The following is a 24,050-nucleotide window of genomic DNA, read 5'->3' on the forward strand; positions in this document are numbered from 1 at the left end:
GCTCCCATGTATTTAGAATTTTGATTATTTATACATGTTACCAAATTGGTCCACATTGAACAAAAACGGTCCAAATTTCAACTTTATTACATTACATCAAACATTGAATTCTACATATTCTTTGATATATTGAAATTAACAAACAATTTAGTTTATGGATATTCCACCATAATAGGTACATTAAATTTTTTCCAGTTCTTACACCACATTCATCCTGTGTCAGAAACCTATGCTGTGTCAAATATTTAATGACAATCCAAAGTCATAGCTGTATCAAGCTTGAATTTTGTGTCCATACTTGCCCCAACTGTTCAGGGTTCGACCTCTGCGGTCGTATCAAGCTGCGCCCCAGCGAAGCATTTTATTGGTTATTATCTTGAATATTATTATAGATAGAGATAAACTGTAAACAGCAATAATGTTCAGCAAAGTAAGATCTACAAATAAGTCAACTTGACCAAAATGGTCAGTTGACCCCTTAAGGAGCTATTGCCCTTTATAGTCAATTTTTAACCATTTTTCATTAATTTTTGTAATCTTTTATAAAAATCTTCTCCTCTGAAACTACTACGACAAATTTAACCAAACTTGTCCACAATCATCATTAGGGTATCTAGTTTAAAAAATGTGTCCGATGACCCCGCCCTTGAACCAAGATGGCCGACATGGCTAAAAAATAGTACATAGGGTAAAATGCAGTTTTTGGCTCATATCTCTGAAACCAAAGCATTTAGAGCAAATCTGACGAGGATAAAATTGTTCATTAGGTCAAGATCTATCTGCCCTGAAATTTTCAGACCAATCAGGCAACATGTTGTTGGGTTGCTGCCCCTGAATTGGTAATTTTAAGAAAATTTTGCAGCTTTTGGTTATTATCTTGAATATTATTATAGATAGAGATAAACTGTAAACAGCAATAATGTACAGCAAAGTAAGATCTACAAATAAGTCAACATTACCAAAATTGTCAATTGACCCCTTAAGGAGTTATTGTTATTTATAGTCAATTTTTTACAATTTTCATAAATTTTGTAAATTTTGGTAAATTTTTACAAAATATTTTCCACTGTAACTACTGGGCCAAGTTCATTATAGATAGAGATAATTGTAAGCAGCAAGAATGTTCAGTAAAGTAAGATCTACAAACACATCACCATCACCAAAACACAATTTTGTCATGAATCCATCTGTGTCCTTTGTTTAATATGCACATAGACCAAGATGAGCGACACAGGCTCTTTAGAGCCTCTAGTTTGTTATTATCTTAGATATCGTTATATTATCTAATATCTAATACTATTAATTATGATTTTAACCTTATTTTACATGATTTCCAAAGCATCAGTAAATACAGGTGAGCGACACAGGCTCTCAACCTCTAGTTTTGTTGAAGTACCTCTATCCAAATGTTTTCTGAAAACAGGGCTCAAATAGTTGCAGTAACTGTGCATCACTAATTGCAGACCTGTTTCTGTATTGTTATGAGTTAGTAGTACTTACAATTTATGACTAAAATCAGCAAAGACTCATCGAAACAACATCTGATACAAAAATTTAATAACACTTTTAGATATTTGGATGATATATTGGGTCTCTATAATGACGACTTCAGTATGTACACTAAAGAGATTTATCCTGCTGAACTGATTTTAAATAAAGCTAATACTAACAATGAACACTGCCCTTTCCTGGATCTTGATATCTATGTCTTTAACAGAAAGCTTATTACCAACATTTATGATAAAAGAGATGATTTTTCATTTCTTATTGTTAATTATCCATTTTTAGAAATCTCTGTATTACTGAAAAATTATTACACCAGGGTTTTCGATATCACAAACTAGTCAAAACATTTACTAAATTTTACCATTGGTACAAGGACATCATTCGTAAATATAAATCAACATGCAGACATCTTATACGTCCAGGTATTTCATATCCAATCTTTTATGGTAATATTCTTTACAAAGCACAAAAATGTCGGCATTCACCGCAAAAGCTAACCAAACCTTTAAACAGACTTATTCAGAAGAGATATAGTTACGATACTATTGTCAGGTCATTAAAGATGGCATATTTTGGTATTAATATTGATTCACTCATAGGGTCATTGCATCGGAAATAAACACATTTATTCTAAAACCAGTTGTTGGCATGATACAGGTTATGTTCTTCTAATATATTTTATGATGGTATGATACTAAACCCCTATCATGAGGGATTGTGCTTGATTTTAAAATGATGAAAACAATCTTTCAATCAGTTTAATTGAGGTCTGGAGCTGGCATGTCGGTAACTGCTAGTAGTCCTTTGTTAATTTATGTATCATTGTCATTTTGCTTAGTTTCTTTTGTTACCTATTCTGACATCAGACTCGGACTTCTTTTAAACTGAGTTTTACTATACGTATTGCTGTGTGTTTGTTTAATCTACATTGGCTAGAGGTATAGGTGGAGGGTTGAGATCTCACTAAACATGTTTAACCCCGACGCATTTTTGTGCCTGTCCCAAGTCAGGAGCCTCTGGCCTTTGTTAGTCTTGTATGTTTTTTAATCTTAGTTCATTTATATGTTTAGGAGTTTAGTATGACGTCCATTTTCACGGAACTAGTACACATTTTTGTTTAGGGGCCAGCTGAAGTCCGCCTCCGGGTGCGAGATTTTCTCGCTGTGTTGAAGACCCATTGGTGGCCTTCAGCTGTGTTTTTTATACGACCGCAAAAACATTTTGGGGTGGTATATTGCTATCATGTCGTCTGCGTCATTGTCCCAAGACATTTGGTTTCCGGACAATAACTTAAGTTTAAGTGTATGGATCTCTATGAAATTTTACCAAAAGGTTCAATACCACTAAAAAAAGGTTGGGATTGTTTTTGGGGGTGATGGTCCCAACCGTTTAGGAATTAGGAGCCAAAAAGGGGCCCAAAACAAGCATTTTTCTGGAAACAGGACAATAACTTGTGTATAAGTATATTGATTGCTCTGAAATTGTACCACAAGTCGAAGGTTGGGATTTATTTTGGGGGTAATTGTCCAAACCGTTCAGGAATTAGGGGCCAAAAATTGTGTAAAACAAGCATTTTTCTAGTTTTCAGACAATAACTTGTGTTTAAGTGTATTGATGTCTCTTAATAAAATGTACCACATTTTACAAAAAGTAAATTTTCTTCAAATGTTATTTGTTTTTGGAAAAGGGGGGGGGGGGGTTATAAAAAAAAATTGGGGGGTAAAAAAAAAATTTTTTTTTTTGGGGGGGACAATTTTTTTATCCTCAAGATTTAAGAAATTAACAAGAAAATTTCTTCAAATATTTATTTTTGGAAAAAAAGGGGTTGGGGGGTAAAAGTAGGGGTTGTCAATTTTTTTTCTTCAAGATTTAAGAAACTGTCAATTTTCCAAAGAAAAATTGGGGGTCACAATTGCTAATTCTTTGTATATAGTCTGAAAACAGATTTACTAAGTATTGCGCAACAGCACAGTGTATTGCACAAAAGCAAGAAATCTTCAATTGAATATAAATTCAAATCATATAACCAATTTTAAGTTCTTTGACTACATTAATTCTGTGTCAGAAACCTTTAATGTGTCAAATATTTAATTACAATCCAAATTCAGACCTGTATCAAGCTTGAATAGTGTGTCCATTTTTGCCCCAACTGTTGGGTTGGACCTCTGCTGTCGTATCCAGCTGCGCTTGGCGAAGCAGTTTATTACTCTTTGGTCGGTATGTTGTCTCTTTGACACATTCCCCATTTCCATTCTATATTTTATTTATGCTACAGTTTTGTTTTCAGGGGTATTATTGTATGAACACTTACTAGCATGATGGGTACTGGAAACCTTTACTCTTTTGCTTTATTTTTCTGATTGGGGTTCCAAAAGATGTTTAATTTCATTGATTGGACTGTGATTCAATATGCTCAATGTGAGTGTACCATTTACACAAATCAAGTTTCTTTTTGACTGTCTAAACATCATTTCCTTTTCAAACTTTGTGAGGAAAACAATTCAATATTATGCAATGATAGCAGGAGAGGAATACAGTATCCTTTAGCCTCATGTTTGTTTTAAATAGTGTTAGGATTACTTTAAATGGTACCAGGATATTTGCCGGTTGGAGGACCCTGTAAAGTTGGATAAATAAATCTCTCAGAATGATGAGCTATATGAATTATATGTTGTAGTAGTGTCAAATGAAATGGTTCTAGATAAAATCTTAAAGGTTTAACATCTATTAAAGGTAATGTATTTGATGTAGATATTAATCTGATTTACTTTAAAGTAGGCTTATAATGTATTGCAAGATGTGATAATGGGAAGACAAATCACACAAGTTACTTATTGAGGAACATTGATTTGATCCTTTAGGTAATTATACAGATTCTAATAACCACTAGTGGTTTAAAACCAGTGTAAGGAATATCACGGCCAATATTTATATGACAAAAAGATGTGGACCAAGTATATAATGAATTGAACATTTAAATACTTTAGAGGAAACAACCTATGCAATATTTTTTAAAGGTGTATCTTCCTGAATTAATTTGTTTACAAAACACAGAATATAGTAAACTTTTGATATATCAAGATTTAACTTCTGTGAGTTTTAGTAAGATGCTGATGTTTAAACTAGATATAAGAAGATGTGATATGAGTGCCAATGAGACAACTCTCCATCCAAATCAAAATTTATAAAAGTAAACCATTATAGGTCAAAGTACGGTCTTCAACACGGAGCCTTGGCTCACACCGAACAGCAAGCTATAAAGGGCCCCAAAAATTACTAGTGTAAAACCAACGGTCTAATCTATATAAAAAACGAGAAACGAGAAACACTTATGAACCACATCAACAAACAACAACTACTGAACATCAGATTCCTGACTTAGGACTCAATGTATTTAATCATTTAAATGTGCACTGAGTTTATACATAAGTCCTTATTTACACAGAATATATAAGTCATTTATAAAGACTGCAACTTTGTTTATTATTTATCAAGGAAGGCAAAACAGAGCTGGTATTGGCTTTCTTAAAATATCACCTTCGTTGACGGAATGTCCTTTATTAAAAAAATAGGTTTGGATTAAGTTTTATCATCATTGGCATCTATTCTAGTTAAGGTATCGTCATTGGCATCTGCCCTAGCTGAGGTATCATCATTGGCATCTGTTCTAGTTAAGGTATTGTCATTGGCATCTGTCCTAGCTGAGGTATCATCATTGGCATCTGTCCTAGATGAGGTATCATCAATGGCATCTGTCCTAGCTGAGGTATTATCATTGGCATCTGCTCTAGCTGAGGTATCATCATTGGCATCTGTCCTAGCTGAGGTATCACCGTTGGAATTTGCCCTAGCGGAGGTATCACTATTGGCATCTGTCATAGCTGAGGTATCACCATTAGCATCTGCCCTAGCTGAGGTATCACCATTGGCATCTGCCCTAGCCGAGGTATCACCATTGGCATCTGACATAGCTGAGGTATCACCATTGGCATCTGTACTAGCTGAGGTATCACCATTGGCATCTGCCCTAGCTGAGGTATCACCATTGGCATCTGCCCTAGCGGAGGTGTCACAATTGACATCTGCCCTAGCTGAGGTATCACCATTGGCTTCTGCCCTAGATGAGGTGTCACCATTAGCATCTGTCCTAGTTAAGGTATCATCATTGGCATCTGTCCTAGCTGAGGTATCATCAATGGCATTTGCCTTTGCTGAGGTATCACCTTAGGTATCTGCCCTAGCTGAGGTATCACCATTGGCATCTGTCATAGCTGAGGTATCACCATTGGCATCTGTACTAGCTGAGGTATCACCATTGGCTTCTGCCCTAGCTGAGGTATTACCATTGGCATCTGTCCTAGCTGATGTATCGTCATTGGCATCTGTCATAGCTGAGGTATCATCAATGGCATCTGCCCTAGCTGAGGTATCATCATTGGCATCTGTCCTAACTGAGGTATCATCATTGGCATCTGCCCTAGCGGAGGTATCATCATTGGCATCTGCCCTAGCTGAGGTATCACCATTGGCATCTGCCCTAGCGGAGGTGTCACAATTGACATCTGCCCTAGCTGAGGTATCACCATTGGCTTCTGCCCTAGCTGAGGTGTCACCATTGGCATCTGTCCTAGTTGAGGTATCATCATTGGCATCTGTCCTAGCTGAGGTATCATCAATGGCATCTGCCCTTGCTGAGGTATCACCATTGGCATCTGTCATAGCTGAGGTATCACTATTGGCATCTGTCATAGCTGAGGTATCACCATTGGCATCTGTCATAGCTGAGGTATCACCATTGGCATCTGTACTAGCTGAGGTATCACCATTGGCTTCTGCCCTAGCTGAGGTATCACCATTGGCATCTGTCCTAGCTGATGTATCATCATTGGCATCTGTCATAGCTGAGCTATTTCAATGGCATCTGCCCTAGCTGAGGTATCATCATTGGCATCTGTCCTAACTGAGGTATCATCATTGGCATCTGCCCTAGCTGAGGTATCATCATTGGCATCTGTCCTAGCTGAGGTATCACCATTGGCATCTGCCCTAGCTGAGGTATCACCATTGGCATCTGCCCTAGCCGAGGTATCATCATTGGTATCCGACTTAAGTGGGGCATTATTATTGGAATCTGCCCCAGGTAGTAGGTGGCATATCATTTATATCTGCCTTAGGTAGTAGGTGGCATATCATTTGTAGGCATGTCATTTGCATCTGCCTAAGGTAGTAGATGACATATCATTTGTATCTGCCTTATGTAGTAGGTGGCATATCATTTGTATCTGCCCTAGGTGGCATTCATCATTGGTATCTGCCCTAGCTGAGGTATCATCTTTGGCATCTGCACAAGCTGAGGTATCATCATTGGTATCTGCCCTAGCTGAGGTATCATCATTGGCATCTGCCCTAGCTGAGGTATCATCTTTGGCATCTGCAATAGCTGAGGTATCATCATTGGTATCTGCCCTAGCTGAGGTATCATCATTGGCATCTGATAGCTGAGGTATCATCACTGGTATCCAAATAAGGTGGGGTATCATTATTGGTAACTGCCACAGGTAGTAGGTGCTATATCATTTATATCTGCCTTAAGTAGTAGGTGGCATATCATTTGTATCTGCCTTAGGTAGTAGGTGGCATATCATTTGTATCTGCCTTAGGTAGTAGGTGGCATATCATATGTATCTGCCTTTGGTAGTAGGTGGCATATCATTTGTATCTGCCCTAGCTGAGGTATCGTCATTGACATCTGTCCTAGATTATTTATACCTTATATCATAATTGGTATCTGTCTTAGGTGGGGTATCATTATTGGCATCTCCCATAGGTAGTAGGTGGCATATTATTTGTATCTGCCCTAGGTGGCATTTAGCACTGGTATCTGCCCTAGGTGAGATATCATCATTGGCATCTGTACTAGGTTGTTTATACCCTATATTATGATTAGTGTCTGTCTTCGTTTGGGTATCGTTATTGATAACTGCCCTAGGAAGTAGGTGGCATATCATTATTTGTATCTGCCCTAGGTGACATTAATCATTGGTATTTGCCCTAGGTGAGATATCATCATTGACATCTTCCCTAGCTGATGTATCATCATTGGCAGCTGCCCTAGATTGTGTCCATCGTTTATTTGTCCCCTACCGACTGTCCGTCTGTCTGTCCATCCGTCAGTCTGGCAAATCAATTTTCCACATTTTTTTCGTCGTGCTTGAAGATATTGATTTGAAATTTGGTATATAGTTTTATCTTGACATGTTACAGATCACGTTTGAATTATGTTCCGGTCTGATGATTTTGTGCAGAGTTATGGTCCTTGGACTTAGAAAATTCACTCAAATAATCAGTTTTCCACACTTTTTTTTGTCATGCTTGAAGATATTGACTTGATATTTGTTAAATAGTTTACACCATGACTAGTTATAGATCACGTTAGCATTTTGTTCCAGTACAATGGATTCTTAACCGGTAGGGGACTTGTCTTCATTAGTTTCTGTCTCAGATGGTGTATCATCATTGGTATCTGTCTTGGATGGCATTTCGTCATTGGTATCTATCCTAGATAGTATATCATTATTTATGTGTGCCCTAGGTGTCATTTCATAATTTTTATATGCTCAAATATGTAAGTAGCAAATCTTCATTGGTATCTGTCCTTGGTGGCATATCATCATTGGTATCTTCCCTATGTAGCATTTCATCATGGTATCTGTCCTAGGTGGCATATTATCATAGGTATGTGTCCTCGTGGCATATTATCATGGTATCTGTCCGACGTGGCATATCATCATTGGTATCTGTCCTAGGTGGCATATTATCATTGGTATCTGTCCTAGATCGTATATCATCATTGGTATCTACCCAAGGTGGCATATCATCATTGTTGTTTGTCCTAGGTGGCATATCATCATGTCAGTTAAATTGTACCACTGACTGTTTTAATGAAATCATTAAATAGCAGTATAACAGAACAAAAGGAACCTTTTATTTTTTTAGACGATAGGAGGGTCTAACAGTTTTTATGGTGGTGATGATTGATGGTGTATAAATCCAGTGACAATTACATGCATATCGGGACGAGGAACATTTTAATGTGAACCCTAACATGTACTTAACCTACTCAGCTCAGCTGGATTTTTAACGCTAGTTCACAATTTAAAAGTTCGAAAGAAGATATGTCAACTAACCCGGACATATCAGTTTGATTCAGAGTCGAACAGTCTTTGGTTTTACTCTTTTAAAATGCCATTTGCGTAGCAGATAACCAGCAAATACCAATTTTTCCCAAGTCTTTAGTTTGACCTTGAAATAGTATAATCGACATATTATATCTCAATATCGAGCCCAGGGACACAATTATCGTCCTTTGATTTTCGTTGTCTTACAAATATAGTGTGGGACAGTGTATAACTTGCAAATTTTTTTTATACACCTTCCAAATTTATTTCTTTAAATTTAGATTTCCATAAAATAGTAAGTATGGGGTAGAAAAGTAAAAAAATGTGGGTCATAAATTAAGTTGAAGTAGTGATATAGTCAAGTTCAAAAAGGTAAAACAATTAGTATGTCTGAAGCTGTCAAACTGAATTATAGACCCCCTTAAGATAAAATTGTCCATATTTTGAGTTTGAACTGGTAGACTTTTCTCTATTTTGATATAATTTGTCCCGAAAATAGTACACTTCCCTATAAATATCTTATCGAGAAAGAGCTGGTAGACTTTTCTATAATTTTGATATAATTTGTCCCGAAAGTAGTACACTACACTATAAAAATCTTATTGAAAAAGAGCTGGAGGGTTTTTTGATTTGCATTTATTGTTGTAAAGAAATGCACTACAAAATAACTGTGTTCTCTGGTCGGTAATAGATCGAACCCAAGACCTATCGCACCTGAGACGAGCCCATTACCATAAGACTACAGAGTCAATCTGGTATATCTAAAATACGTGCATTTCTAGTGTATTTGTTTTTAGTGGTGAAGGGGTTAGGATTCACTAACCACAGGTTGCGTTTGAATTTGAACTCCGTCAGGAAAAGTTGACCTTAATAGATGAATTACGCTATTGTTTTAAAGTCCGTATTTGTCATATAACTCCCACGGTTTCTACGTTTTTATACATCCAGTTGAGGTTTGAGCGTTCCTGATGAAGGTAAAACCAGAAGAACGCGTCGAATGCACGCAATTTATAAAAGTGTTATTTTCATTTAATTCCCTTTAGGTGTTTTTTCCCTTAAAACTTGGGAAATATCCAAATTTGAGGCTTCCTCTCAATAAATCCAGAGACATATATATGTCTCTGATAAATGGAATAATCTTAAAAAGTGAATTTCCACATCATTTACAATATTTAAGAAAAACAATAACTTTTTAAAGTCATTTTCTACTACCAAAACGGGAGAGTAATCATGATTTCATTAAACTACCACTTTTCATGCACATTTATAGGTTCTATAACCGGACCCTTAATGGTATTATATGTCTCTGTTATAACGCTTTAGAAAATATTTGCTATATTTTCTGACCAAGACAAATGATACTTGTTGCAAAAAGCTTTCCATCATAAAAATATTCAGAAATGGCTGAATAATTGTTAACAATATATGTCTTAGGCGTCAAAAGCACTTCGTTTATTATGTGTTCAAAAGTTCAAAATAAATGTCTCAAGATTTCCATCAGAGAATTTTAATATCATAATTTTAGCATGACATAATTGACTAACGAATATTTGAAAGACAAATTTTAGCAGATAATTATTCAGGCCCGAGGTAAAATCCTACAAATTATCGTGGTAAGTAACCCATTCAGTTAATGTTGATTATTGACAGATAACGTAACAAAAATAGAGATTATACACAAAAAGCTTGGCTTCTAGCAAAAACTTTAAACGTGTTTTTATAGTCACAGTCGTATCAGTAGACATTTTATGGAGTAATTTTGGGCCTTGATGCGTATTATTGTCCGATTGAGTGTAAAATTGTAGAGGACCTCCGATTATGATACAATTGAACTCTCAAGGGCATACACTATATTAAAATCACCTAAAACCTGATTACTTACATGATAACTTCTGTTTAACAATTATTTACATATATTTGCTTGAAGAAATCCAGGAATGACGTGCCTGTAGAGATTTTCATTTATCTTCCAGCTTCTGTTATTTCACAATGCTTTCATATTTGATTAAAATAAAATGTAGTAAACCACTGATAACATTGTTTGAAACAGAGACATACAATATCATGTAATATGTCTCTATTTGAAGATTACAGTTAAAGATAATTTGTCAGTATGTGTTCGAGTCGGTTAGCAGATATCGTTTCATTTTAACGTCAAGCTTTTAAGTGCATCTTTCTTCGTGATAGTCCGATTAAACGAAGATGGCATTTTGCCCCAAATTAATGCATTATTCAGTATAACTAATTCATTATGAAGTATTCATTTCAATCATAAGCATATCCCTTATTTTTTGGGTCGAATTGTTAAAACCGTGTCCTTCCCACCTTACATCAAATTTTATTATTATAACTCTTACAACTGTGGTCACTATTATTTATATCTAGTACTGTCCATATGCCATTACCGGCTTTCGGTACTGCCGGTGCAATAGGTTACAGATCAAAATTTGCTGTACACGATTGCCGAAAATCCATTGTATGGCAATGGTACTCTGAAACGCAGACAAAAATCTGCTGTACACAATAGCCAAATAATTGCTGTTTATGGCAATTGGTAACACCGATCCTATTGTATCTGCCGTCGTGGTAGCATGTAATAGGGTGTGTTTAATATAATTTAATTTGTTGTCCTGTTATTTTTTAAGATGTTTCAATAATGACTAAATTTGTTTTTTTATATAACCACAATTCATCTTTACAAATAAAGAAATAAACGTTTAGAAAACGATCGTTTGATGTTTTATGTCGGAGGATAGAGGTAAACCATTTCCCATGAAGTTTTTTTTTCACGGTTGGCTGATGTTTTTAAAAGCTTACACACTCAAATCTGTACAAACAAATCAAAACTCATATCGAGATCACCAAAGGTATTTTGTCGTTTGCAGATTTTCCATTTAAGATATAGTCGAGCAAGTGATGCTTTTATTTTCAATATTTTATTTTTACTGTGACTCGACTGTTAGTGTTGCTCTCCAACTATTGCAATTTATTCAAAATTCTGACCAAATTGCAATTTGTTTTATAAAACCAAACTGTTCAACTGGTCAGAAATTTGAACAAACTGCTGTAGAAAACCCACAGTCAAGTCGTGAAAGTGCAAGGTGATAAAATAAAACATACTTACAATCCTATAAGACTAGCTCCACTTCAATGATATTATGAAAAACCAGTCTAACAATTTGTATATAAATTTTATTGCAATTGTCATGCTAAAGGTGATAGGTAGTAATTTTGAATTGCTATAAAATGTCCAAACTAGGCTTTCGTACAATTTTTCATTCGAAAAGTCTTCTATATTCATAATAATCAGACATCATTTGTATTAAAACATCTTTCTTAATATATTGAATAAGTTGCAATAGGCGGAGAGCAACACTTACAGTCAAGTCACAGTAATGAATTTAAAAATATTTACTGTATATACTGGGGTAACGACAAATTTAAACATCCAATTTATTTTTGTCTCGTCATTGCCAAATGTTGCGAAGCAAGACACACCCGTGCTTTTTCCTGTGACGGCGACGGCATATTTAAGACCCATGTGCTAAATTATCTGATGAGGTAAATTTCACGGCTCAACCGAAGTAAACGGGCAACTAATTACGTCCAAATTTGAAATGCATATATATAGTAATTATATTATGTACTATTGTGTGCTTTTTTTTAAATCGGTAGATCGGCATGCAGAAATTGAAGCTTGTAGTTTGGTACTTTAGTCAGCATGAAAGGTCGACATAGAGACAATAAAGCTTTTACTATGGTCTTTTAGTCGCCTGGTCGGCATTCCGAGTCAATGAAGCTTGCAGTATGATATTTTACCCACTTTAGGAGTCGAAAATGGAAGGGGAGTTTTGCAAACACCTTTTCCGTCCATTCGTCTAACAAACATTTTCATCACACACAGTTTTCTCGATGACTACTAGACAAACTCACTTTGGTATTTGCTCAGCAGCTTGACAATGAAGAGTTGTAAAGAATGAGCTTTTTCGAATTTGTTGTAAAAGTACTTTCAGTTTGCCAATACTTTGAATTTGTTGAATGAACTAATATTTTTCACACATTTCTTCAGTTCTCTTGAACTGAATGACTTTTACTTTATAATATCTGGTCTATACAGCTCGATAGTGGTGACTTAATATCTGATCTATCCAGCTCTATAGTGGTGACTTAATATCTGGTCTATACAGCTCGATAGTGGTGACTTAATATCTGGTCTATACAGCTCGATAGTGGTGACTTAATATCTGGTCTATACAGCTTGATAGTGACTTAATATCTGGTCTATACAGCTTGATAGTGGTGACTTGTAACGTGTTAGCGCTTTTTGGATCTGTCGTACGTCTGCTTCCTATTTTCCGATTCGCTGCAAAGTAAACATATAAAAATGGGAGATATGGTATGATTGCCAATGAGTCAGCTATCCACCAGAGTTAAAATGAAGTGGTAGTAAGCAACTATGGGCCACTGTAGGCCTTCAACAATGAGAAAAAGCCGATACCATATAATCGGCTATAAAAAGCCTCGACATGAAAAATGTGGAACAATTCAAACGAAAATGTTTAAACAAGCGGCTTATTTATAACAAAACAATTTACGAAAAACAAATATGACGGACATGAACCAACAACAACCATTGTACTACAGGCTCCTGACTTGGGACAGACACATTAAGAATGTGGCGGGGTTTATAAAAAAGAAGATGTGGTATGATTGCCAATGAGACAACTCTTCACAAGAGACCAAATGACACAGAAATTAACAACTATAGGTCACCGTACGGCCTTCAACAATGAGCAAAGCCCATACCGCATAGTCAGCTATAAAAGGCCTCGAAATGACAAATGTAAAACAATTCAAACGAGAAAACTAACGGCCTAATTTATGTACAAAAAAAATTAACGAAAAACAAATATGTAACACATTAAACGACAACCACTGAATTACAGGCTCCTGACTTGGGACAGGCACATACAAACAGAATGTGTCGGGGTTAAACATGTTAGCGGAATAACAACCCTCCCCCTAACCTGGGACAGTGGTTTTACGGTACAACATAAGAACGAACTATAAGAATCAGTTGAAAAAGGCTCAACTCATCAGATGGATACAAATAGAAATACATCTAACAAAAACAGAGTGGACGTGGCCGGGTACTTGTACATCCCAACAACAAAAAGAAACTGAGTACAGATCTGAGAGTACTCACAGTTACTGACAGCTAGTTCAAAGCCAATAACAACTAATAAAAAAAATCATGCATCTAAGACTAAATTATCAATCATTACACATCCAACATCCAACGGATTTAGTGTAAAGACGTCATAAACAGTCAGAGAAAAACATGACCTTGTGCAATGCCAAGATACAAGTACCGACAGATTGTAGATCCATGAATGTGCATATGTATATAACAATAATATTTAGTTTGCTTTTAATTTACTGATAACAAAATCAATATCAATACCAATAAAAACAATATTCAAAGATCTAATAACAGTGTTGAATTAACCTTTTAGAATAAGTTTATTTGAAGGATCGATAAGTTTACCAGGATCGCTTCTAAATTTCCGGGTACGGTAAACAACATCTCCGTAAAAATGAGGATGTGCTATCCTGTTTGAAATAAGTTTTCTACAGATACAACCAAACTTCAAAACCAAATCTTTATATCTATGGAAGAATTTAGTAAAGGTTATAAGTAATTTGTGGTAACGAAATCAATCACTTAATAATTTACCAGTAATACATAGATTACGTTCATCAAAATCGAAAACGTCACAACAGACACGGGCATAGCGAACGAGTTGTGATATATAAACACCGTAAGATGGTGCCAAAGGAACATCACCATCTAAAAAAGGAAACTTAACAATAGGGAACGAAAAATCGTCCCTTTTGTCGTAAATTTTAGTGTGGAGTTTCCCGTGTAAAATTGAAATATCTAAATCTAGGAAAGGACAGTTATTACCGTTTACATTTGATTTATTTAAAGTAAGTTCCTTTGGGTAAATTTCGGCAGTATATTTAGAAAATTCTTGGTTATTTAACGAAAAAATATCATCAAGATAACGGTAAGTGTTGTTGAATTTATCAATTAAATGCAATTTAGACGGGTCTTTACTGAGTTTTGTCATAAACTGTGATTCATAACAGTACAAAAACAAGTCTGCTATTAAAGGGGCGGAATAAGTGCCCATAGGAATACCTACAACCTATCGATAAACTTTGTTGCCGAAACGTACATAAATATTATCAGATTCGATCATCTCATCACACCTCCAGTAAGTATATCTAGCATATTTACCTTTCTCATTAGAGAAGAAGGCTTTAAATGAGTTGCATATTTGCATTTAGCATGTTTGTGAGCGCGCAACTCTCCCCCTCATCTGGGACAGTGGTGTAACAGCACAACATAAGAAATAAAATGCTCCGCTGGGCGCAGCTTGATACGACCGCATAGGTCGAACCCTGAACAGTTGGGGCAAGTATGGACACAACATTCAAGCTTGATACAGCACTGAATTTGGATTGTAATTAAATATTTGACACAGCATAGGTTTCTGACACAGAATGAATGTGGTCTAAGAACTTAAAAATTTTTAATTTACCTTTTCAAACCATATCATTATTATTTGCTTTTATATATAAATCAGAAATAACCAATTTAAAATGAAAAATTTTAAAGAAAAAAAAAGGAAAAATAAATCCCTCCCCCAAATTTTTTGAACCCCCTTATGATTCATCACCCCCAAACTCAATCCCAGCCTTCCCTTTGTGGTATGGTACCTTGGAGTACAATTTCAGAGAGATCCATACACTTGAACACAAGTTATTGTCTGGAAACTAGAAAAATGCTTGTTTTTTTGCCCCTTTTTGGCCCCAAATTCCTAAATGTTTAGGGCAATTACCCCCAAACTCAAACCCAACTTTCCCTTTGTGGCATGGAACCTTGTAGTACAATTTCATAAAGATCGATACACTTACACACAAGTTATTGTCCTGAAACTAGAAAAATGCTTGCTTTTTTGGCCCCTAATTCCTAAAATTTTTAGACAATTACCCCCAACATCAATCCCAGCCTTTCCTTTGTGGTATGGTACCTTGCAGTACAATTTCAGAGAGATCCATACACTTGAACACAAGTTATTGTCTGGAAACTAGAACAGAGGCAATTACCCCCAAAATCAATCCCAGCATTCCCTTTTTGATATGGAACCTTGTGGTACAATGTCAGAGAGATCCATATACTAACACACAAGTTATGTCTGGAAGTTACAAAAATGCTTATTTGTGGCCCCTTTTTGGCCCCTAATTCCTTAACTGTTGGTACCATAACCCCCAAAATCAATCCCAACCTTCCTTTTGTGGTATTGAAATTTATGGTAAAATTTCATAGAGATCCATTCACTTAAACCAAAGTTAGAATGCGAAAACCAATTTGTCTTCGGACGACGACGACGACGACGACGACGACGCCAACGTCATACCAATATACGACCGCAAATTTTTTTTGCGGTCGTATAAAAACTGAAAAAATCAGTTGCAATTCTATTGATTTTTCTTGACCTGGTTTTCATTTAATTGTTTAGTGATCAAAGTTAAAATTTCGTGATTGAGTCCGTCTTTGATATTTTATAAAGGGTCAACTATATTTGGTTATAGAAGGATCACAAATTAGACATGTCCGTCTGACAGGGTTCATATGATATTGACCTCATTTTTGTTATTGATTGATAATGTTAAGTTTAATATGTTATACTTGTAGAAAGCTCGTGATCTTATAGACTTTCAACATATTAAGATTCAATCATAAGAATGCAATGCAAAACATCTCATCGTGTGAACACTTGTTTATTTATAATGGGGCCATTGCTTTAAATTGAAATTTGAAGACAATGAGGGAGCGAGAACTCAGATAAAACATTGACCTCTTTTTTTTATTTTCTGGTTTTATTATGTTGTTGGGTTCCAGCTTTAATGAAGCGTCCCAAATATCTCCCTTTTACTCACAGTTCTGTATAACAACACATTAATTTGATGTGGCCTCACAACGAGTTTGAAAACGAACCTAGTAAAGGAAGTGTTCGTTTTGTCAACTTGTCTCAGAATAAAGTTTAACGACCATTATTTCAGTGACATTCATTGGTTTTGATACAATATTTTATAGTATTGTAATGACTATTTTACTTTGTAGATCTTACTATGGCATATTAATGTAAAAGAAGCTCTTTTTTTTTTTTATGTAGAAATTTAAAAATTCGAAAATGTGATTTTCATCTTACAGTATTGATAAACCTTTATTCCTATGGATAACTGAGCTATTCGTAAAATTCCTCAACATGCAGATGGATAAAGAAAATCAATGCCCCTTAGATTGGCGTATACCTGACCATATTGATCCTGATATGACTCGTAACTGTGCAAGTTAATGATCTCACTTCACAGGTATGGACATTAAAAAGTATTACTTTGTGGTATAGTCATGGAAACCTGTGCAAAGGTTTAAAGCTTTGTTTTGTATTAAATCAGGATCCTGCAATCAGTCAGCCTGAGCTTCCTTAATAAGAACATCGCGTGTACATTATATGTATTGCGGATGCAGCATTGGGAACTGGTTTGAAGACATATTACGTAATGTCTGCATTTATAAGTAGGATACGTTTATGGTATAATATACATTATAGAAAGATAACTTTAGAGCTTTGAAAACTATAACATTTTCCATTCCGCTGCTTCGGTCGTATTTCAAAACGTTGCATCTTTAATTATAATACAGTTTTGAAATTGAACTTTCATCAACATGATCAAAGGATGATTTGACAATTATTTAACGTTAACCACATAATATATTTCCGTTACTTATTATTACTAAATGTTCCGCGTTATGTAACAACCTTGTTCAAATGTCATTATTTTAATTTCTTGTTTCTTGTATTACAAATTTTAGAAGCTATTTTATCTCACATGGGACCATCAAATCAATTGTTCGGTTTGAAAATATCACAGATAGAGAGAAATAAAACACATCAAAACAATCACCACTTTATGATTTACCATTCTTTCTATCTGTCCGAAATCGTCAATCGACTATGCCCTTTCAAAAGAACACTTATTTTTAACCATATATTTGCGGTTTTTTTTTTTAATAGTAAAACTGTAAACAGCAAAAATTATCAGTTAAATATGAACAACAATCGTCAATCAATTACACTAACATGGCAATTTATTCTCAATTTTGTGTTTTTGTTATTATCTTAAAAATATATAAGATAAGCACATGCTGTAACAGCAGAAACAGTCAGCAAGATAAGATTGACGATCGCCTCCTTGTTGGAGGTTTGCCCTTAAATGATGATTTTTACTCCTCGTGTGTAAATGACATGACATAAGAGTTACCGATGATATCTCAAAGTTGTCGCTTAGTGTTTTTGAGAACTGTTTTTTCGTCTTTTTCGGTGTTGTCTGGCTTTTTTTACTCAATGACATGCTTATCTTCTTACTTTTTCACTATTTCTAGAATTATCACTGCAACTTCTTACTTCATAATGATTTACTTGTCCTATGAAAAGTTATTGATAGTGTACTTGTTTTATGCTTAATCTCTTTATATGACACCGATCGAAAAGTCTTACTTACATTGATAGGGTCCTGTGTGGGTGTTATACATGACATAATGGAATAAACTGTTGGTATTTCTTATTAATCAATCGGATAAAACCAACAGATTACAAGTGTCAAAAATGACGACTGTTCGATAGAACTTTTGTTTTTCTATTTAATATTTTATCATATTAATGACCTATCATGTCTTTACAAATTATGACTGGACAAATGATATCTGGTTCTTAATATGTCGGGTCTTTAGAAAATGTTATCGTCTGTTGTATAGATTTTAACACAAATGTAATTATAATGAGTTGCCCTCTTGACAGGACAAATATTCTACACAGAATTCCTTAGAACAATCGAGTTAGCAGTCTTTACATCGGTAGTCCGATTTAAATTTTATTTTGATAAGTATTTAAGTATTTAAGTAGCACTTGAAAAGATTGAATTCGTAAAGAAAGGTCTTACGAGTCAAATACTTCACAGTTCAAAGCAAAACTCAACAGATGTGAATCCCGGGGGCACCAAGAACCCCCAAAACCACTTATGAATTATTGACTACCACCCCCTTTTAAGGCAAGTTTTTCCGGTGCCCCTCTCCAACTTATTATTTTTAAACATAGATTTGCCACTTGAATATTTTGTTGTAGAAAGCACTTACAAAGCTTCATCAAAGTGTACGAATTTGACAAATAATGTTAATAATACATAAAATAGATATGCCAGTGATTTAATATTTTGATCATTTAATAAATTCATGAAAATACCATACTTCTCTCGAAGGTTATATATATATAGACATATACAAGGAAATTCACTTCGTTCTCTTCTTTGTCTTTGCGATATTTGCAGAATCTTTTTGAAGCTAAAATCTTATATATGGTTTACTATACCTCTCCATTTCAATTGCAAGTGAGTGTGCATTTATTCTAATCTTTATGAGCAACGATCTCTCAAAGTTTGATATATTAAAACACAGATCATTTTTCAAGTCAAATGCAATAAAAATTGGAGTTTTCCTGTATTATAAGACTTGGAAGTTTGGTGTGTACTGAATGATATTTTAGTCTTAGACATGATGGTCAAATTAGTTGTTACTTACTTTGAACTAGCGTTCAGTAACTGTGAGTACTCTCAGATCTGCACTTTGTGTCTTTTGTGTTTTTGTTAGTTGTTTCAGTGCTTTGTATCGATCTGATGATTTAAGCCATTTCAACTAATTTTTATAGTGTGTTCTTATGTTGTAAGGTTACACCACTGTCCCTGGTAAGAGAGGGGGGTGTTGAAGTGCCCACAAACATTTTTTGTTAGTTGTTTCAGTGCTTTGTATCGATCTGATGAATTAAGCCATTTCAACTAATTTTTATAGTGTGTTCTTATATATGTTGTAAGGTTACACCACTGTCCCTGGTAAGAAGGGAAAGGGGGGGGGGGGGGTGTTGACGTGCGGCCCACAAACATTTTTTGTTAGTTGTTTCAGTGCTTTGTATCTATCTGATGAGTTAAGCCATTTCAACTAATTTTTATAGTGTGTTCTTATGTTGTAAGGTTACACCACTGTCCCTGGTAAGAGGGGGGGGGGGGGGGGGTGTTGACGTGCCCGCAAACATTTTTTGTTAGTTGTTTCAGTGCTTTGTATCGATCTGATGAGTTAAGCCATTTCAACTAATTTTTATAGTGTGTTCTTATGTTGTAAGGTTACACCACTGTCCCTGGTAAGAGGGGTGGTGTTGACGTGCCCGCAAACATTTTTTGTTAGCTGTTTCAGTGCTTTGTATCGATCTGATGAGTTAAGCCATTTCAACTAATTTTTATAGGGTGTTTTTGTGTTATAAGGTTACACCACTGTCCCAGGTTAGAAATGGGGGGATTGTTGACGTGCCCACAAACATTTTTAACCCCGCAACATTCTGTATGTGTGTTTCCCAAGTCAGGAGCCTGTAATTCAGTGGTTATCGTTTGTTGCTGTATATCTGTATATCGTTATTGTTTTTCATTTACTAAGTATTGTTTTGTTTTTTGTTATTTTTCTTTTTGTACATAAATCAGGCCGTTAGTTTTTCTCGATTGGATTGTTTTACATTTGTCATTTCGGGGCCTTTTATAGCTTACTATGCGGTATGGGTTTGGCTCATTGTTGAAGGTCGTGCGGTGACCTATAGCTGCTAACCTTCTACGTCATGTGGTCTCTGGTGGAGAGTTTGCAATCCTACCAAATCTCTTTATTCTTATATTGAAATACTCACATTGATTCAAGGAATATTATATGGTTAATCTTAAACTAGCGACAATCCGACTAAGATCATTAAGTTGTTGTGCAAGGACGTTAGACACTCCCAACTATTTAAATAAACTATCGACATGAAATAATTATGTTGATCCGAAAAAAAAATGCAAAGCAGAAATCATGTTATTCAACTAAATCTACAATCTTGCAATTATCTATTGAAATCTTAACATGGATGGCTTAGGAATTGATGAGATAATCTGGCAAATATCTATTGAAATTTTTTCATGGATGGCTTAGGGATTGATGAGATAATCTGGCAATTATCTATTGAAAATTTTTCATGGATGGCTTAGGGATTGATGAGATAATCTTGTAATTATCTATTGAATTTTTTGCATGAATGGCTTAGGAATTGATGAGATAACCTGGCAATTATCTATTGAAATTTTAACATGGGTGGCTTAGGGGTTGTAAAGATGAACTTTGATTTCAACTGATACAAGATTTCCAACAAGCACTTCTTGTAATCATCAACATTATAAAAATAAGAAGGTAATTCCAATGAGACAACTGTCCACCAAAGTCCCAAACATAGATGTAAGCAACTATAGATTACCGTACAGCCTTCAACAATAAGCAGGAACCACAGAAAAAATAACTAACGTAAAGACAAAACATATAAGAATAATCGTATTAACTACTTAATAATAGTGCAATAAACACATAGCATGGGTCTTGCTATTCATTATATGTCATTTGTAATCTCTTGATTCTCATGAAAACTGTTTACAAATCACCAGCATAATGATAACAAAAGAGAGAGCAGTGGTTCTCAAAACATAGGGAAGGATGACTATACTACCGAAGTTATCCTTTACCCAGTCTGTAATTAAGTCTCACGTAGTATTATTTAAACTCATATTGGATCTGTAACACTCCATTTGAAATAATTGCCAAACATCACACAATTTCGGCTACCAAAGCTGAAAATAAAGACAAAAATATAATGTCCTTGATATTGTTCAAGTTCAAAGACCGTAATAAAGTCACAAAACTCACATGGTGTATGTAATAAATAACTTCACACGAATTTTAAACGAAACTTGTTTTACTAAAATCGGCTAAATATTAACATACTTGTATGAGAGCTGCAGTTTCTCAGTTATTTCATTGTATACCAAGCATCTGATTCAGTACATTATCTACAGAAAAAGCTTATGATGGAGGAAAATACTTTCAGGTTTTTTTTTAAAGATTTCTAAAGGTCGTAATTGAATCAAAGGTAAGTTAACATGAAATCAATAACTGCAAGAACTTATAACACAACTGCTAAAAACTTACTGGAACAGCCTCAGAAGATTACTATTACGCCATTTAAAAAAATCTGTTCTTTTTAAAGTAACACACGCTAGCTTATCTGATCAGCAGTCGTTTGAACAAGAGACATTACTAATATTTTGGCCATGATTAATTTCAATACCCATAAGTGGATTGAAGGGATATTTTTGAAAATGTTTACGGCAGAAAGACGAACAAAGGACTGACTTTTGAGCAGATTGTATCCTAGGCCGCTAACATATCAGCTGTGACTGATTAGTATTAGTTATGCAATAATTGCATTGCAATAAATGGAAAATCCAGTTGCGTAACCGTGTAAGCTGACTCACTCTTTGAAATATGAATCATGGCGTAATGAATTTTTCTGCGGTTAATAGTTAAACCGATTTACTTATCCAATATTGAACCCAATTTGTCTTTTCTTCTCCAAACGTTTTTTCCCAAATGGTTTCTAAAAATTTTGCCTCGAACTTCCACGACGAAGGTAGATATGCACACACAATTGTATGTGCTATAAAATGTCTGCCACTTAAAAGTCAGTATATTTCTTATGTTTTTTTGTTAAAACTCACTAGTGTTTGATGTTTTCCTGTTTAAATTCAGTATTTTTTTATGTCTTTTGTTTGGTCGCATTGGTGAATTGTTACGCGATTGTTATGTTTTGTTATGTTTTTTGTTTGATTTATGTGGTTCATTATGTTCTTTTGTTTAGTTTGATAAGATTTTTTTTTATCATTAGAGCTTGCGATGTAAGTTGTTTCAGGTCGTAGAGCGCCTTGTCAGTAGATGACCAAAGCTGCATCAGACCAAAGAGTGACTTGTCAGTAGAGGATCGAACCTGTATCAGACCGCAGAACGACTTGTCAGTAGAGGATCGAACCTGTCTCAGACCGCATAACGACTTGTCAGTAGAGGATCGAAGCTGTCTCGGTTCGTAGAGTGACTTGTCAGTAGATCATTAAAGCTGTCTCGGTTCGTAGAATGACTTGTCAGTAGAGGATCGCAGCTGACTTAGTTCGTAGAATGAGTTATCAGTAGAGGATCGAAGCTGTCTCAGTTCGTAGAGTGACTTGTTAGGAGAGGATCGAAGCTGTCTCAGTTCGTAGAGTGACTTGTCAGTAGAGGATGGAAGCTGTCTTAGACTGTAGAGCGACTTGTTCGTAGAGAGTCAAAGCTGTCTTTGTAGTACCTTAATTCATCTATTCACTTCAATTGGAGAACATTTTGGGGTATCTACAGTAGAAAAATGTGTTCACCTTCGGACTCACAATTATTTCAAATGTAATTTATCATCAGTAAAATTATTATCGTAATAATCAAGTTCAATTTAGGCACTTTATATTTTCTCTCGTCACGCAAATTTTCATCTCAAATTGCCATGCAAGGTCAAAACACAGCTTCCATTTCCATATATGGTAATAACGTTACACTTTGATAGTCTCTGTTTACTTTAACTTTCAAGTTATTTTTGAACCTTTTATTATCGATTTTAATGTGGTTAGTGATACCTTTATTAGTTTACATGAGAAGATAAAGTTCCTTTCATTACCTACCTACAATTTCAGGTGAACAAACAGAAAAGAAAGGTCATTTGTATTAAATTTACATTTCATAGTTGATATACTTTAAATAGAGAAATCCCAACTTTACTGAGGTTGGATTTTTAATTCATGCAATGCAAGTGATTAATCTGGGCACACTATGTCTATGTTTTCAGTCAATATGACCAGCCTGGGTATAAGGTTTACTGTGATTCAGACATGTGCGCTAAAACTCCACCTGCTTTCTTTTATATATTGAATGTATTGTTTTTTTTATCAGAAGACTATGCCTAAAGTTAATTAAAATGAAAATATACTCGTTTTCTATGTAGTAAGCTAAATATTTTGATGAGTACAGTCCCAAATGAAGTTGTTAATCTTGTTTTCTTTTGCTTCTTTTTCAGGACTTTAAAGCTGGGGCCATACTAAATAGGAAGTTGAAATTACAGATAAACTTTAAGGCCTTTATCAAAATATCATCATCAATAAGTTAATATAGAGATGGTATAATTTGTTAAACTATGATAGCTTACATCCTTCTATGGTTAAAGTTTACCTGAACCCGTGTATTTTTTTTTTGTCCAAAGTTAATAATTGTTAATAAGATGCGATAAGAAATAAGTAAGTTGAGAAGATATAAAGTTTTTAATT

The 24,050-nt window shown here is 34.9% G+C and overlaps 2 protein-coding genes across 2 annotated transcripts; both read right to left on the minus strand.

The window, feature by feature from the left end:
* Positions 1–5,085: 5,085 nt before the first annotated feature.
* Positions 5,086–6,405, minus strand: LOC127727778 (serine-aspartate repeat-containing protein I-like). The gene is made up of 2 exons (XM_052234895.1): positions 5,760–6,405; positions 5,086–5,717 (listed from the first exon to the last, which is right to left on the minus strand). The coding sequence occupies exons 1-2, from the start codon at positions 6,403–6,405 to the stop codon at positions 5,086–5,088; spliced, it is 1,278 nt and encodes a 425-aa protein (XP_052090855.1).
* Positions 6,406–6,412: 7 nt separating this feature from the next.
* LOC127727780 (myomodulin neuropeptides 1-like) lies at positions 6,413–6,961 on the minus strand. Its single transcript, XM_052234896.1, has 2 exons — positions 6,822–6,961; positions 6,413–6,611 (listed from the first exon to the last, which is right to left on the minus strand). The coding sequence occupies exons 1-2, from the start codon at positions 6,959–6,961 to the stop codon at positions 6,413–6,415; spliced, it is 339 nt and encodes a 112-aa protein (XP_052090856.1).
* Between the last annotated feature and the right edge of the window lie 17,089 nt (positions 6,962–24,050).

This window comes from Mytilus californianus, unplaced genomic scaffold, assembly GCF_021869535.1.
Source record: "Mytilus californianus isolate M0D057914Y unplaced genomic scaffold, xbMytCali1.0.p SCAF_2, whole genome shotgun sequence".
NCBI lineage: Eukaryota > Metazoa > Mollusca > Bivalvia > Mytilida > Mytilidae > Mytilus > Mytilus californianus.

What these genes read in the sequence shown, in the direction of transcription:
- LOC127727780 (XM_052234896.1), bottom strand. Translation starts at nt 6,961, where the DNA reads ATGATGATACCTCAGCTATTGCAGATGCCAAAGATGATACCTCAGCTA. An exon ending in AAGATGATACCTCAGCTAGG is followed by an intron (nt 6,612 to 6,821) that starts GCAGATACCAAT and finishes GCCCCACTTAAG; the next exon opens with TCGGATACCAATGATGATAC.
- LOC127727778 (XM_052234895.1), bottom strand. Translation starts at nt 6,405, where the DNA reads ATGACAGATGCCAATGATGATACATCAGCTAGGACAGATGCCAATGGT. An exon ending in AGCTATGACAGATGCCAATG is followed by an intron (nt 5,718 to 5,759) that starts GTGATACCTCAG and finishes GTGATACCTCAG; the next exon opens with CAAAGGCAAATGCCATTGAT.